At 48.0% G+C, this 17,437-nt stretch overlaps 1 protein-coding gene across 1 annotated transcript; it reads right to left on the reverse strand.

Moving 5' to 3' along the window:
* Nucleotides 1-2,159: 2,159 nt before the first annotated feature.
* SMKR1 (small lysine rich protein 1) lies at nucleotides 2,160-15,602 on the reverse strand. The gene is made up of 2 exons (XM_030931847.1): nucleotides 15,283-15,602; nucleotides 2,160-2,831 (listed from the first exon to the last, which is right to left on the reverse strand). The coding sequence occupies exons 1-2, from the start codon at nucleotides 15,283-15,285 to the stop codon at nucleotides 2,637-2,639; spliced, it is 198 nt and encodes a 65-aa protein (XP_030787707.1). The 5' UTR covers nucleotides 15,286-15,602; the 3' UTR covers nucleotides 2,160-2,636.
* Between the last annotated feature and the right edge of the window lie 1,835 nt (nucleotides 15,603-17,437).

Below are 17,437 nucleotides of genomic sequence, written 5' to 3' on the forward strand. Positions count from 1 at the left end.
TCTTACGGTGTCTCTCAGAACCCCAGGGCTCCAACGAGCACAATACTGAGACAGCCTCAACCAGTCTGCTAAACTAGGGGTGAGCCTTGAGTCACGGTGCCCCAGCCAGTCAGACCAGTGCTTCCCCCATTCCAGCACCACAGTCCTGGCTCATCATTTCATCGTCTCAAAAGAGAAGAGCATGGCCGCTTTCAGACCTTGTTAGCCTGTAAATGCCTGTACCTGTGCTGCAGGTGAGCAGCATTTCAAGTCGTCTGGAGTAAAATCTGTTGCTGGCAATAGTTGTTATCCTGACTTCTCTTCCCCAAGCCCTGTTCTCTGTAACAGAGATGTGTTGTGAAATGCTGTCACTTAAGTCTTGCTTCTCCCTTTCTTTCCCTTGGCAGCACCTGGCCAATGGTAGCCTTGCAGGTGCGGGCAGTCAGGGATCAAAAGGAAGCTCTGCAGGTGCCTTCTCCCCAACCTTCCAATAACCAACCGCTCAAATACAAGCTCCTGAACCCAGGTGAGGACAGGAAAGGACGTTATACATCCTACAGGTTCGGATTCCACAAGCCTTTTAGCTTCTGGGTAGGCAGCATTAACTGGAGCAGTGGCTCTCTATCTGTGTGGCTGGGCGGCAGCAGCCATAACCTGCCAACGTACTGGAAACACAAATCCCTGAGCCCCATCCTTTCTGCGGGGGTAGGGCCCAGCAATCTGCACTTAGCCAAGTGTTCCAGGTGACCAAGAGGCACACTCAAGTGTGAGAACTGCTGAACTGGAGTTTATGAGTTCAGCAGTCCCTAACAGGGTGGGAAGGTGCTCCCTGTCTCCAAAGCCAGAAAACAGACAGCAGAGGAGACCTCCCTTCAGATTCACCCAAGTGAGGGCTCCTCTGGCAACTGGCCAAGGGCTGCTATGGATACTGCACAGGTGGTGCAGGTAGACAATACTGTTCCCAACAGGCTGATGTGGGTCACGGACACCCCGTTTCTCTAGCACAGAGATTCATGTAGCTTCCTTTTTCTCTGATGCATATGAAAGCCTGAGTCCTGAGTTGCAGCCTCCCTTAGCAAACCTCATGAATCCTTGCAATCCTCACAAGGCCACCTGCAGCATAATTATAATTCCAACAAACTAGAACATCCCCGGAGGTGCTGCCTAGAGTGTGTCAGCTTTGGGCTCAGAATGGTGAATGGAGACAACAGTGCAGGGGCTGGGGAGGGGCAGGAAGAGCCAGGAAGACAGAGCAGGAAGCAGGGATGGAGTGCTCAGGAAGTCAGAGCCGGCGTCCGCACTTACAAAACGCTGGCTTTCACATCTGGAGAATTCAGGCCTCTGGGCCGAGGAGAAAGAACTGCAGTTTCATCTCTTAGGTGTCTCCTTACAGGGCTAGGGAGATCCTAGAATATCAGACGAATGCCCAGGGCAAGTGCCTGGCACCAATTCTATAACTCGGGGCCAGCCAAGTTTAACGAAGTATGCAGAAGGTGGGAAGAAATAGAGTGTAGAGAGGAGGAGGAAGAAGAGTCAGGTGAAATAGGGAAAAAAGAGGGATGGCTGGGTGTGATGGCTTTCCCTGTAATCCAGCACTTTGGGAAGCCGAGGCGAGTACAGTGGCTCATGCCTGTAATCCCAGCACTTTGGGAAGCCGAGGCGAGTACAGTGGCTCATGCCTGTAATCCCAGCACTTTGGGAAGCCGAGGCGAGTACAGTGGCTCATGCCTGTAATCCCAGCACTTTGGGAGACTAAGGCGAGCAGATCACCTGAGGTCAGGAGTTGGAGACCAGCCTGGCCAACATGGTGAAACCCTGTCTCTACTAAAAATAAAAAAATTAGCATGGCCTGATGGCGTGCACCTGTAATCCCAGCTACTTGGGAGGCTGAGGCAGGAGAATCGCTTAAACCTGGGAGGCAGAGGTTGCAGTGAACTGAGATTTCGCCACTTCACTCCAGCCTGGGCAACAGAGCGAGACTCTGTCCGAAAAATAAAAGAAAAAAGAAAGGGATGGGTGGATTTGCCCCCTTTGCCCTGCACCCAGCCATTTCGTACTGTCAGCCGCTTCTCACCATCTGCTTGCAGGACTGGCAGGGTCAGAGCATTCGTGACCATCTTAGCATCCGCGGAGCCTGTGGCTAATTCAAATCAAACAGAGTCAGACAGCTGAGAAGAAAATTATAGAAACAAAGTATTTATTATTTTCCATTAAAAAAAAAAAAGGAAATAGTGCCCAAGAGAGCAGTGTTCCTAAGGAAACCCAGTGCTTTTTGCGGTGTCTTCTCTAAATGACAAACCCTCTTTGGCAAAAGAAAACAATTAATGCAACTAGAACTGCCTTTTGGGAGCAAAGTTTAATTCTGACCCAGAATTATAATAATTTCTGAAAGGTCTATTAATTTCACCACACTGTGTAGGAATTACTCAGGCTTTTCCCACCCTATAACTCCTAAAAAACCAAAGTGGCTAACCATATCTGGCATAACAGAGGAAGTAAGGTGCATTTCCCCATCAACAACCATCACAGAAAAGCACACTTAATTTGCATCTCAAGTCGTCTGGAGTAAAGTCTATATTGCTGGCAATAGTTGTGTTATCCTGACTTCTCTTTCCCAAGCCCTGTTCTCTGTAACAGAGATGTGTTGTGAAATGCTGTCACTTGCTTCTCCCTTTCTTTCCTTTGGGAGCACCCGGCCAGTGGAAGCCTCGCAGGTGCAGGCAGTCAGCGACGTTGTGGGCGATATAGTAGAGGTTCAGCATGGCCGCGGGGCTGAGAATGTCCACTTCTGGTTTCTTCTGTTTCTTCCCATGAGACTTGCCCTGGCCTTTTCCTTTTTTCCCTTTAGCTGGCTTTCAAAGACAAATATAAATATGGGAGGAGGGAAGTTAGTTTTTGTTTTTTCTTTTTTTTGAGACAGGGTTTCACTGCCATCACCTAGGCTGGAGTGCAGTGACATGCTCTTGGCTCACTATAACCTCCACCTCCCGTGCTCAAGTGATCCTCCTGCCTTGGCCTCCCAAGTAGCTGGGATTACAGGTGTGCCCCACCACTCCTGGCTAATTTTTGTACTTTTAGTAGAGACAGGGTTTCACCATGTTGGGTAGGCTGGTCTCAAACTCCTGGCCTCAAGTGATCTGCCCACTTCGGCCTCCCAAAATGCTGGGATTACAGGTGTGAGTCATCGTGCCAGGCTGAGTTAGTTTTTATAAACTTGGTATCATTTTCAGTATTTCTGTATTGAACAAGGAAAAAAAATTCCTAAAAGGAAGTAAGTCAAAACAGCAGCCACAACAGTTTGCATTGTCGTGTCTTCTCTAAATGACAAACCCTCTTTGGCAAAAGAAAACAATTAATGCAACTAGGACTGCCTTCTGAGAGCAGATTAATTCCGACCCAGAATTATAATAATTTCTGAAAGTCACATGCAATCTAATTTGACAAATGTTTATTAAGCACCCTGATTAAAAGAGACCCAACCTAATGCAAGGTGTGGCCCTTGTTTGCATTCTTATTTGAACAAGCTGCAAAAAGAGGTCTTTGAGTTAATCAGGGAAATCTGATCATGTCAAGGAATTATTAGTAATTCTGTTAGGTCTGACAGTGGCAGCAAATCACAGAAGAAAATGTTCACACATTTCTGAAGTACACACTGAAATCTGCAGGGATGAAATCAAAGAAGGTCTGAGGTTTGCTGTAAAACACTGCAGCTTCCCCACTGCCCCCCACCAAGAAAAAACAGATAAAGCAAATGTGGCAAAGTCCTAATCATTTCTGAATCTGAGAAATGAATATGAGGATTTTACTTTACAATTCTATTTTCATTTATGTTTGGAAATTTTCATAATACACATTAAATTTAAAACGAGTTTGATAATCAGGATGCAAATATGTATGTTGGCACTTGTTTTACAAGTAGTCTCTACCTCATTAAGCAGTCATGAGGTTTAAGTGAGACACAAATATAAGATACTTAGCACAGGCCAGATGCGGTGGCTCATGCCTGTGACCCCAGCACTTTGGGAGGCGGAGGCGGGTGGATCACCTGAGGTGAGGAAGTTCAAGACTAGCCTGGCCAACAAGGTGAAACCCTGTCTCTACTAAAAATGCAAAAACCAGCTGGGCGTGGTGGCACGTGTCTGTAATCCCAGCTACTCAGGAGGCTGAGGCAGGAGAATTGCCTGAACCCAGGAGCCGGAGGTTGCAGTGAGCCAAGATCACACCACTGCATTCCAGCCTGGGGGCTAGAGCGAGACTCTGCCTCCCTCTCGCCCCCCACCCCAAAAAAAGACACTTAGCACCATGTCTGATGTGAGATAATTACTCAATAAATGATGACTGTCATCACCTTCCCTTTTTTTTTTTTTTTTTTTTTTTTTTTTTTTTTTGAGACGGAGTCTCGCTCTGTCGCCCAGGCTGGAGTGCAGTGGCCGGATCTCAGCTCACTGCAAGCTCCGCCTCCCGGGTTTACACCATTCTCCTGCCTCAGCCTCCCGAGTAGCTGGGACTACAGGCGCCCGCCACCTCGCCCGGCTAGATTTTTGTATTTTTTAGTAGAGACGGGGTTTCACCGTGTTAGCCAGGATGGTCTCGATCTCCTGACCTTGTGATCCGCCCGTCTCAGCCTCCCAAAGAGCTGGGATTACAGGCTTGAGCCACCGCGCCCGGCCCACCTTCCCTTTTTTTTGGAGAAAGGGTCTTGCTGTGTCACCCGGGCTGGAGTGCAGTGACACAAACTCAGCTTACTGTAACCCCGACCTTCCAGGCTCAAGCGATCCTTCCACCTTAGCCGTCCAAGTAGCTGGGATCACAGGCATGAGCCACCATTTCTGGCTAATTTTTTTTTTTTTTGGTAGAGACAGTCTCGCTATGTTGCCTAGGCTGGTCTTGAACTCCTGTCAAACAAGCCTCCCAGCTTGGCCTCCCAAAGTGCTGGGATTACAGGCTTGAGCCACTGTGCCCCTGTGCCATCATCTGTAACACCACCAACACTCAGAGCTGTATTTCTTTTTTTCTTTTTTTTTTTTTTGAGATGGAGTCACGCTCTGTCGCCCAGGCTGGAGTGCAGTGGCGTGATCTCGGCTCACTGCAAACTCTGACTCCCGGGTTCACACCATTCTCCTGCGTCAGCCTCCCGAGTAGCTGGGACTACAGGCGCCCACCACCACGCCCGGGTAATTTTTTGTATTTTTTAGTAGAGATGGGGTTTCCCCGTGTCACCAGGGTGGTCTCGATCTCCTGACCTCGTGATCCACCCGCCTCGGCCTCCCAAAGTGCTGGGATTACAGGTGTGAGCCACCACACCTGGCAGAGCTGTATTTCTAGGTATTACTCCTGCCTTCAAAATGGAAATGTAGGGGCTCAGTTAGGCTACCCAGCACACAGAAACCAGCGTCCACCAGGCTCGGTGTCTATTCTCTTTCCATGACTACCCCATAAGATCAGTGTTCTCTGGGAAAATGAATGGATACCATCCTAATCTGGAAATACACTATTATACTTCGAGCTCGTCAACCTGTTTTTCATGGATTGTGCTTTTGTCATACCCAAGAAATTTTTGCCTAACCCAAGTAACAAACGTCATCCATATTTTCTTCTAGAAGTGTTATAGTTTCTGGTTTTACATTTATATTTGCTAGAGCTGCACAAAACTGAGTTGAACTTCTCTATGTCCTCTGACCCACACATACAGAAAATAACAGATGGAAGTATATTATTATTATTTTATTTTATTTATTTATTTTTTTTGAGACGGAGTCTCACTCTGTCGCCCAGACTGGAGTGCAGTGACCGGATCTCAGCTCACTGCAAGCTCCGCCTCCCGGGCTTACGCCATTCTCCTGCCTCAGCCTCCCGAGTAGCTGGGACTACAGGCGCCCGCCACCTCGCCCAGCTAATTTTTTGTATTTTTTTAGTAGAGACGGGGTTTCACCGTGTTAGCCAGGATGGTCTTGATCTCCTGACCTCATGATCCGCCCGTCTCGGCCTCCCAAAGTGCTGGGATTACAGGCTTGAGCCACTGCGCTCGGCCAGGAAGTATATTATTAAAAAGTGTCTCCTGTAGGCAAGGGAGAGGAGAGGAAGGTATAAATGTTCAAGGACACCTGCAAGGGTAACCATTTATATAAAATAGATGTCCTATTCACAGCATTGCAGTCGAAAAATATCCCAAGTTAAACAAAGAGGAATATAGTTCATGCGTTAAAACTACTAAAATAGGCCGGGCATGGTGGTTCACACCTGTAATCCCAGCACTTTGAGAGGCTGAAGTGGGTGGACCACGAGGTCAGGAGTTCGAGATCAACCTGGCCAACATGGTGAAACCTCATCCCTACTAAAAATACAAAAATTAGTCAGGCATGGTGGCACACACCTGTAACCCCAGGTACTCAGGAGGCTGAGGCAGGAAAATTGCTTGAACCTGGGAGGTGGAGGTTGCAGTGAGTTGAGATCGCACCACTGCCCTCCAGACTGGTGACAGAGACTCCATCTAAAAAAAAAAAAAACCTACTAAAATACATTTTTGCTAGGTGAAATGGAGTACATTCCTAGATACAAAACCCGGTAATGAAGATGAGACATATCTTGCAATGCAGAATCCACATGAAAATCCTATGTACCTGCATTCTCCTGGTAAAACAACCCCATCAGGTATGAAAGGTACATTTTACCAGAAACTCTAAGAGACTTTGGGTCTTGATTTATTTCCTTTTTTCCTTTCTTTTCTTTTCTCTTTTCTTTTCTCTTCTCTTTTTCTTTCCCTCCCTTCCTCCCTTCCTTCCTTCCCTTTCTTTTTTTAACTGCATTCTCCTGGTAAAACAACCCCATCAGGTATGGGATGTACAATTTACCAGAAACTCTGAAAGACTTTGGGTCTTGATTTCTTTTCTTTCCTTCTCTCTCTCTCACTCTCCTTCTTTCCCTCCCTCCCCCTTCCTTCCCTCCCCTCCCTTCCTTCCTTCCCTCTCTCCCTCCCTCCCTTTCTTCTTTTAACTGCAGCCTCCTGGTAAAACAACCTCATCAGGTATGGGATGTACATTTTACCAGAAACTCTGAAAGACTTGGGTCTTGATTTTCTCTCTCTCTCTCTCTCTCTCTCTCTCTCTCTCCCCCCTTCTCGCTCTCTTTCTTTCCCTTCCTTTTTTTTTTTTCTTTTTTTTTTGAGATGGAGTCTTGCTCTTGTTGCCCAGGCTGGAGTACAATGGCATGATCTTGGCTCACTGCAACCTCTGCCTCCCAGGTTCGAGCAATTCTCCTGCCTCAGCCTCCCAAATAGCTGGCATTACAGATGCCTGCCACCAAGCCTGGCTAATTTTTGTATTTTTAGTAGAGATGGGGTTTCATCATGTTGGCCAGGCTGGTCTTGAACTCCTGACCACGTGATCTGCCCACCTCGGCCTCCCAAAGTGCTGGGATTATAGGCATGAGCCACCGCACCCGGCCTGGGTCTTCGTTTCTTTATGACCCTGTACTTTTTTCATGCCAACCACACTTGACTTAATGTGTTTTAATCTTTAAAATGGTTTGGGACCTAAAATTCACATAAGAGTTTGACATTTTTATTTGAAGTTCTCATCTTATTGTACAAAAATGGCAAACTGATTCTAAAATTCATATGGAAACACAAAGGATGTGAGATAAAGGTTTGACATTATTTTCAAAGTTCTCATCTTTTTGTGGAAGGTTCCGAAATTCACATGGAAAAGTGAAGGACTTATAAAAAAGAACCGGCCGTGTGCCATGGCTCACGCCTGTAATCTTCACACTTTGGGAGACTGAGGTAGGTGGATCACCTGAGGTCAGGAGTTTGAGACCAGTCTGGCCACTACAGTGAAACCTGGTCTCTACCAAAAAATCCAAAAATTAGCCAACTGTGGTGGCGGGCACCCATAATTTCAGTTACTTAGGAGGCTGAGGCAGGAGAATCGCTTGAACCCGGAAGGCAGAGGTTGCAGTGAGCCGAGATTGCACCACTGCACTCTAGCCTGGGTGACAGAGCAAGATCCTGTCTCAAAAAAGAAAGAAAAAGAAAAGAACAAAATTGGCGGACTAATACTACCTTATTTCAAGAATTATTATAAAGCTACTGTAACAAGATGGTGTGATACTGGTGTCAAGAAAGGCAACTAGAACAATGGGACAGAATAGAGTCGAGAAATAGATCCACACGTATTTGATCAACTAATTTTCAACAAAGGTATTGGTGGAGCAAAGATAATCTTGTTCAACATGTGGTGCTAGAATAATGAATATCCATTTGCAAAAAAAAGAACCTCAACCCACAGTTTCACCATACATAAAAATCAACTCAAAATAGATAATAGAATTAAATATAAAACCAAAAACTATAACACTTCTACAAGAAAATAGAGAAGACTTTTGCTACCTTGGATTATTAGGCAAATGTTTCACAACTCAAGAAAACAACTTGATAAACTCACCATCAACATTTAAAGCTTTTGCTCTTCAAAAGATATTATTATTATTATTATTATTTTTTTTTTTTTTTTGAGACGAAGTCTCGCTCTGTCGCCCAGGCTGGAGTGCAGTGGCCGGATCTCAGCTCACTGCAAGCTCCGCCTCCTGGGTTTACGCCATTCTCCTGCCTCAGCCTCCCGAGCAGCTGGGACTACAGGCGCCCACCACCTCACCCGGCTAGTTTTTTTTTTTGTATTTTTTAGTTGAGACGGGGTTTCACCGTATTAGCCAGGATGGTCTCGATCTCCTGACCTCGTGATCCGCCCGTCTCGGCCTCCCAAAGTGCTGGGATTACAGGCTTGAGCCACCGCGCCCGGCCAAAAGATATTATTAAGACAATGAAAAGCCAAGCATCAGACTGGGGGAAATATCTGCCAATCATAAATCTCATAAAGGCCTATATGGAGAACAGAGGACCCCGAAAACACAATAGTAAGAAAACCACTTTTTTTTTTTTTTTTTTTTTTTTGAGACGGAGTCTCGCTCTGTCGCCCAGGCTGGAGTGCAGTGGCCGGATCTCAGCTCACTGCAAGCTCCGCCTCCCGGGTTTACGCCATTCTCCTGCCTCAGCCTCCCGAGTAGCTGGGACTACAGGTGCCCGCCACCTTGCCCGGCTAGTTTTTTTTTTTTTTGTATTTTTTAGTACAGACGGGGTTTCACCGTATTAGCCAGGATGGTCTCGATCTCCTGACCTTGTGATCCGCCCGTCTCGGCCTCCCAAAGTGCTGGATTACAGGCTTGAGCCACCGCGCCCGGCCAAAAGATATTATTAAGACAATGAAAAGCCAAGCATCAGACTGGGGGAAATATCTGCCAATCATAAATCTCATAAAGGCCTATATGGAGAACAGAGGACCCCGAAAACACAATAGTAAGAAAACCACTTTTTTTTTTTTTTTTTTTTTTTGAGACGGAGTCTCGCTCTGTCGCCCAGGCTGGAGTGCAGTGGCCGGATCTCAGCTCACTGCAAGCTCCGCCTCCCGGGTTTACGCCATTCTCCTGCCTCAGCCTCCCGAGTAGCTGGGACTACAGGTGCCCGCCACCTTGCCCGGCTAGTTTTTTTTTTTTTTGTATTTTTTAGTACAGACGGGGTTTCACCGTATTAGCCAGGATGGTCTCGATCTCCTGACCTTGTGATCCGCCCGTCTCGGCCTCCCAAAGTGCTGGATTACAGGCTTGAGCCACCGCGCCCGGCCGTAAGAAAACCACTTAATAAAACATGTTCAAAGGTTGAATAGACCCTTCCCCAAAAAAGATATACAGATGGCAAATAAGCACATGAAAAGATACTCAACATTAAGTCATTAGTGAAATGCAATGAAAACCAGGAGATACCACCACATACCTTTTGGAATGGTTCAAGTCAAAAAGACTGATCCTACCAAGTATTGGTGAAGATGTAAAGAAACTGAAACTCTCATACACTGCTGATGGAAATCTAAAATGACAGAACCACTTTGAAAAACAGTCTGCAGTCTCTATAAAAAGTTAAACACATGTCTACCATATGACCCAGTCCATTCCACTCCTAAGGTGGAAATAAAAGCATACGTTCAAAGACTTTTACATGAATGTTCATAGTAGCTTTATTTGTAATAGCTAAAAACTGGAAACAGGCCAAGTGCAGGGGCTCATGCCTGTCATCTCAGCACTTTGGGAGGCCAAGGTAGAAAGATCGCTTGAGCCCAGGAGTTCAAGATCAGCCCCAGCAACAAAATGGGACCCCATATCTATATTAAAAAAAAAAAAATTGGCCAGGTGCAGTGGCTCACGCCTGTAATCCCAGCACTTTGGGAGGCTGAGGCCGGTGGATCGTGAGGTCAGGAGATCAAGACCATTCTGGCTAACACGGTGAAATCTCATCTCTACTAAAAGTACAAAAAATCAGCAGGGACTGGTGGCGGGCACCTGTAGCCCCAGCCACTTGGGAGGCTGAGGCAGGAGAATGGCATGATCCCAGGAGGCAGAGCTTGCAGTGAGCCAAGATCACACCACTGCACTCCAGCCTGGGAGGCAGAGCAAGACTCTGTCTAAAACAAACAAACAAACAAACACAAAAGAAAAAAATTAGGTGTGGTGGTCCCAGTTAAGGTGGAAGGATCACCTGAGCCCAGGGAAGTCAAGGCTACAGTGAGCCATGATCATGTCACTGCATTCCAGCCTGGGTGACAAAATGAGATCCTGAGAAAGGAAAGAAAGAAAGAAAAAGAAAAGAAAGAAGGAAAGAAAGAAAGAAAAGGAAGGAGAGAGAGAGAGAGAGAGAGAAAAGGAAAGGAAAAGAAAAGAAAAGAAGGAAGGAGAGAGAGAAAGAAAAGGAAAGAAGAAGAAAGAGAGAGGAAAGAAAGAAAGAAAGAGAAAGGAAGGAAGGAAGGAAGGAAGAAGAAGGAAGGAAGGAAGGGAAGGAAGGAAGGAATGAAAGGAAGGAAGGAAGGAAAGGAAGGAAGGAAGGAAAGGAAGGAAGGAAGGAAGGAAGGAAGGAAGGAAGGAAGGAAGGAAGGAAAGAAAGAAAGACAGGCAACCCAAAAGCCCATCAGCAGGCGAATGGATAGACCATGGTTTAACCACACAATGGAACACTACTCAGCACTAAAAAGGAATAATTACTGATACATGATACAACATGGATGAATTTCCAAATAATTACTCAAGTAAAAAAAGTCAGTAAAATTAAAAAAAAAAAACTATAATGTATGACTGCATATATATAAAATCTTAGAAACTATAAACTAATCTAGAGAGAGGGCAGACCAGTCATTGCCCGGGAAGGTTGGGAAGGAGTAGGGGTACAGAAAGGGGCAAGAGAGAAAAGTGGATTACAAAAAAATGGGTGACGGCTATGTTTACAATCTTGATTGTGATGATGGCTTAATGAATGAACACATTTGCCAAACTTATCAAAATGTGCATTTTATTTTTATTTATTTATTTTTTGAAACAGGTTTCACTCTGTTGCCCAGGCTCACTGCAGCCTCGAGAGCCAGGCTCAAGAGATCCTCCCACCTCAGCCTCCTGAGTAACTGGGACTACAGATTTGCACCACCATGCCGCACTAATTTTTTCTTTTTCTTTTTCTTTTTTTTTTTTTGAGATGGAGTCTTGCTCTGTCTCCCAGGCTGGAGTGCAGTGGTGCGATCTCGGCTCACTGCAAGCTCCACCTCCCGGGTTCATGCCATTCTCCTGCCTCAGCCTCCTCAGCAGCTGGGACTACAGGTGCCCGCCACCGCACCCGGCTAATTTTTTTTGTATTTTTAGTAGAGACGGGGTTTCACCATGTTCTACTAGGATGGTAGTAGATGGTAGCCAGGATGGTCTCGATCTCCTGACCTCGTGATCCGCCCGCCTCGGCCTCCCGAAGTGCTGGGATTACAAGTGTGAGCCACCGCACCCGGCCCCAACTAATTTTTTCTACTTTTTGTAGAGATGAGGGTCTCACTATGTTGCCCAAGCAGGTCTTGAACTCCTGAGCTCAAGCTATCCTCTCACCTCAGCCTCCTAAAATACTGGGTTTACAGGCATGAGCCACCATGTCCAAAGTATGCATTTTAAACATGTAAAATTTATTGTATATACATTCCACCTCAATAAATCTGTTAAGAAATTATTACATGGGAGTAATAAACGTTTTGTTTCTGGGCCCATCCATTCCTTGGGTTAAATCAATACAACTTTGTGGCTCTTGGCTGTTCCTGGTCTCAGAACATGTAGCTCCCAACTTAAAACCCTCTAAACTCCTTAACGAAGACCACTTGACTCCAGCCACACTGGACTTTCTTCTAGTTCCCAACACTCCGAGCTTCTCCCTGTGCAGTGCTTGTTCTTCCTGCAGACCTTCTAATTGAAAGGGCAGAGTTTGTTGCTTCTCTTTATGCTAGCCTGTGCTCAAATATCACCTCTTTAGAAAAACCTCCCTGACAGGCCAGGCATGGTGGCTCACAGTGGCTCAGCATTTTGGGAGGCTGAGGCAGGTGGATCACCTGAGGTCAGGAGTTCAAGACCGGCCTGGACAACATGGTGAAACCCCGTCTTTACTAAAAATACAAAAAAATTAGCCAGGCATAGTGGCAGATGCCTGTAATCCCAGCTACTCAGGAGGCTGAGGCAGGAGAATCGCTTGAACCTGGGAGGCAGAGGTTGCAGTGAACCGAGATTGTGCCATTGCACTCCAGCCTGGGTGACAAGAGCAAAACTCTGTCTCAAAAAAAAAGAAAAAGAAAAAAGAAAAACCTCCCTGACACCATGTCTATACTCTGTCTATAACTGGAGTTACCATATAATTTATTGCCCAAACCAAGATACTTCAACAAATATAAACAAACATAAACTGAGACTGTCCCAGGCTAAGGACGGGGGGTAGGTACCGTGGTCTGTCTTTAACAGTCTCCCAACAACCCCAGTAGAGTCACTGTCCATCTCCTTACCCGCAGCACTTTTCACTAGTTAATAGTAACTGCTTATGTTTATTGTTTGTTTCCCTCACCAGAGATTCTGTCTATACATTTACCACTGAATTCCCCAGCCTACACCAGCATCTGCCACACTGCAAGGATGCATAAATATCTGCTGAGTGAATGAATACATCGCAACTGAGATGCAGTGCAAGCACAGAATTTAGAAAGCAAATGTGGATTTCTGCTTTTCTGAATGTTAAGATGCCTCCTTCATTCATTCAACAAGTATTTAACAAAAATCTACTGTGTAGCAGGCCCTGTATTAGATGGGGAACAAAAGAGATCTCAAGATGCTTACAGTTCAGTGAGGTCTCAGAAAGACACTAGTCACCTAATCACAAACACATTTACTCACAATCCATGCTGTGAAGAAATGGCCCTATTGGCCAAGTGTGGTGATTCACACCTGTCATCTCAGCACTCTGGGAGGCCGAGGTGGATGGATCACTTGCACCCAGTTTGAGACCAGCCTGGGAAAGATGGTGAAATCCTGTCTCTACAAAAATTTAAAAAATTAGCCGGGTTCGGTAGCACATACCTGTAGTCCCTGATACTCGGGAGGCTGAGGCGGGAGGACCCCTTGAGCCCAGGAATTCAAGGCCAAAGTGAGCTACATATGATGCCATCACACTCCAGCCTAGGCAACAAAGCAAGACTCTATCTCTAAAAAAATAAATAAATAAAAACAAAGAAATTAATAAAGAAAGGCCCTATAATGCCTATAACACATGGCATTATAATAGCACAGGATGGGCAAGGGCTGACCTAGTCTGGGACATCAAAGGCAGGGTTCCCTAAGAGTGGCCTGTGGGCTGAGGGTAGGTAATTCCAAGGCCAACAGCCTACGCAAAGGCTCTGAGGCTGGAGAGAAGGTGCACAAAGAGACCGAAACCCAAAAAAGGCCAACATGGCTAGCCCACAGGCAACCAAGGGGGCCAGTGAGAGCAGCTGAGGCAGGAAAGGTAGGCAAGATTCCGCTCTGCAGGCTCTGTGCACTAATGTGTTTGACCTTCATTCAAGGAGCATGAATTAACTGGCATTTGCTTAAATGGCTATGTACAGCTTTCTGCCTCAGTTCCCTGGGCCCTGAAAGAAATGGCAATTGGCTGGGCACAGTAGCTCACGTCTGTAATCCCAGCACTTTGAGAGGCCAAGGCGGGAGGATCCCTTGAGCCCAGGTGTTTGAGACCAGCCTGGGCAACGTGGCGAAACCCTGTCTCTACTAAAAATACAAAAATTAGCTGGGCATGGTGGTGCTCGCATACGGTCCCAGCTACTTGGGAGGCTGAGGTGGGAGGATCACTTGAGCCCCAGAGGTCGAGGCTGCAGTGAGCTGTGATCACACCATTGTACTCCAGCCTGTGTGACAAAGCAAGACCCTGTCTCAAAAAAAAAAAAAAAAAAAAGGCAATAGCAACCATGGAATGACTCTCAACTTAAACCAAGAAATTTTTACTTAACCCTTTTACACCAAACAAACTGGAAATAACACAAAAACTTAATGATTTCTACACCAGAGTCTAATGGGGAGTAAGGCTTTCCAAGGAAAAACACGCAAAGCACCAGAGGTAAGGTGCAAAGGGCTGTGGGCGCTGAAGGAGCGATGGGGAAGCAGGAGGCACGGTCCTTCTGAGCCAAATCTCAAAGAAAATGGATCAAGACAGGGAAGGCGCAAGAGGCTTCCAGAAGAATGCGGGTTTAGTGTGGGATGCGGGGTTTTTGTTTGTTGTTGTTTAGCAGAGAAGATATGGCAGAGAAAGCTCGAGGTTGAGGCCCCTTTAGCAAGGGCTCTGTTCGCATAGTTTAGCAGACAATGGTGCCTCCCTGAGGACTTGGGGCAGGGCCTGGAAGGTCACAGCCCTTCTGGAAAGAGCAGCGAAGGTGGGAAGGAGGTCGCAAGTGACTGGACGAGGGCGGAGAACAGGAATGCTGTTGACAGCAAGGTGGTGGCACGAGGGCTCACTCTCTGCTTCCTGAGTCTGCAGAGCAGCGAAGAATCCCGCGCGGCGACCCAGGGTGGCGACGGCAGCTAAGAGCCCGGACCCGTCACTGTGGGCGTGGGCATGGCCTGGCGCCCTGAGCTGCCACACCACAGTACCACCCTCCCTTTATTTCCCACACCAACCGTCTGGGTGTGAGGGCTGCTCAACTGGACCACGACCTAAAACCCGGAAAGAGGGCTCGCCTGACTCCGTGGCTGCTGCGCCTCCAGCAGGCGCGGAACCGCCGGGCACCCCTTGTCCCTCCATCTTTTTACCAAGCGTTGAGGTCGCCCCCAGGGAAAAGCGGTGACCTCAGCGCCCGCGCCTCTCCGGGACAGCCTAGGGCTCCACGGCGCGCGCCCGGGCCCCCCGTACTTTAGGGAGACGGGGATTACCATGGCGATTCTCAGCCGAGCAGGCAGGCGTGGTGGACTCCCGATCCCGAAGCCCTTAGCATCCACCTGGGCCGCTGCCCCAGAGCCCGTTCCCCTAGCGCCCCCGGCCCCTTCTCCGCCCTCCTCAGGGAACCGCCGCGGGCCCGGCCTCACTATGCCTCCTCGCCACGCCTCGCTCGGAGGAGCGCGGCCGGCTCAGGGAGCAGCCAGCCGCGGAGCCGCCTGTACGCGAGGTGCCCGCTCGTCCCACGCGGCACCTAGGCCGCAGCAGCTGTGGGCGCTGGGCCGGCGTGCGCCTCGGGGGCGGGGCCGCGCGCACAATCGCCGGGCTTGGGGCAGGGCCTCGCCATGGTAACCGTTGCCAGGGCAACATTGCCGCGCGCGGAGTGTGAGGGGAGCTGGGTTCCCGGGCCGCGCGCGCGGGCTGGGCCTTCACCAAGCACGAGGCCCACCACGGCCTCCAGCACCCGGAATCCCGGTTTGGCGCTGTAGCGTCTGGGTTTGGGCTGCCGGAGCGGCGGGCGCGGGGCGAAGGGGCGGGCGCGGGCGGCTCTCCCACTGGGGTGGCGCTGGCGTGAGAGCACAGGCTAGGCGGCTCACTCGGCCGACCTGGGAGAAATCATCGGAGAACCTCTTTTGGAAAACGAGCGTAAGGACTACGACGGTGAAGGGAGAATATCATGGGAAATGTTTGCAAAAGAGCCAGGTAAACAGTAAGAGCCCGAGAGACTAAAGGGGTGGGGAGGGAGTTCATGTGCAAGTAGGACAGGACAAGAAAGGTACAGTAGATACAGTTCCAGCCTCACTCCCCGCAGGGGAAGGCTACACTTTGAGTGGTACGACTCATTCTTTTCTATGACTTGTCATTCCTTTTTTTTTTTTTTTTTTTCCAACCGAGTCTCTCTCTGTCGCCCAGGTTGGAGTGCAGTGGCACGATCTCGGTTCACTGCAACCTCTGCCTCCCAAGTTCAAGCCATTCTCCTGCCTCAGCCTCCTGAGTGACTGGGATTGCAGATGCGTACCACCATGCCCGGCTAATTTTTGTGTTTTTAGTAGAGACGGGGTTTCGCCATGTTGGTCACGCTGGCCTCGAACTCCTGACTTCAGGCGATCCGCCCGCCTCAGCCTTCCAAAGTGCTGAGATTACAGACGTGAGCCACCACGCCCGGCCTGTCATTGCTTTTTATTCAACAGTTATTGAGCATCTGCCACGTGCCTGACACTCTTCCAGGCCCTGAAAATTGAGCTCTGAATGAGGCAAAGTCCTTGTTCTTTTAAGCGTGATTTGGGGGAGGTGGTCGAGGCTGAAATGGAGGGCCTGGCAGACATTAAAAGTGATAGGGACAGTATGGCATATTGCATTAAATTGATGTGACCACTGGGTGCTCTTTTAGATTGCTGACTGAGGAAGGCCTCTCTGAGGAGGTGACGTTAAAACACATCTGGATGACAAGGAGCAGTCAATTATGCCAAAATTAGGGAGAGGAGGAGAAGGCAAGACCAGGAAGCAGGAGCAGGGTCCTGGAAGGCTCTGCAAGGATGAGGTGTTTTGTTTTTTTCTCCTGAAAGACAAACTGGCTTCCAAAGAGGAGTGTTTATGTTCTAGGTTCTCTTACATATGCTTTCCCTAATCCTTCATTAACAAAGCAAACCCAACTTCCAATTACTTTTAATATGTCTGTGAATTTTTCTTATGAGTCCATATGCCCTGGATATGGCAAATTCTCCTGCCCTCCACCTGCAGTTTCTTCTCTGCTTGCCCCTGTCTTCATCCCTGGATAGAGCCAGCCCACCCCAGCTGCTTACACTTCTCTGGGTTATCTCAGTTCTCCCAAGGTTACCCCTATGGGATCACTCCCAAATCTGTTCCATTCCTGCTTTTCCTGAGCTCCAGATCAGAGATCCAGAGCCCTGCTACAAGGTTTTTTTGTTTGTTTTGTTTTGTTTTTGAGATGGAGTCTTGCTCTGTTGCCCAGGCTGGAGTGCAATGACAGGATCTCTGCTCACTGCAATCTCCGCCCCCTGGGTTCAAGCAATTCTCCTGCCTCAGCCTCCCAAGTAGCTGGGATTACAAGCATGTGCTCTCACGCCCAGCTAATTGTTGTATTTTTAGTAGAGACAGGGACCAGGCTGGTCTCGAACTCCTGACCTCAGG

This window comes from Rhinopithecus roxellana, chromosome 6, assembly GCF_007565055.1.
Source record: "Rhinopithecus roxellana isolate Shanxi Qingling chromosome 6, ASM756505v1, whole genome shotgun sequence".
NCBI lineage: Eukaryota > Metazoa > Chordata > Mammalia > Primates > Cercopithecidae > Rhinopithecus > Rhinopithecus roxellana.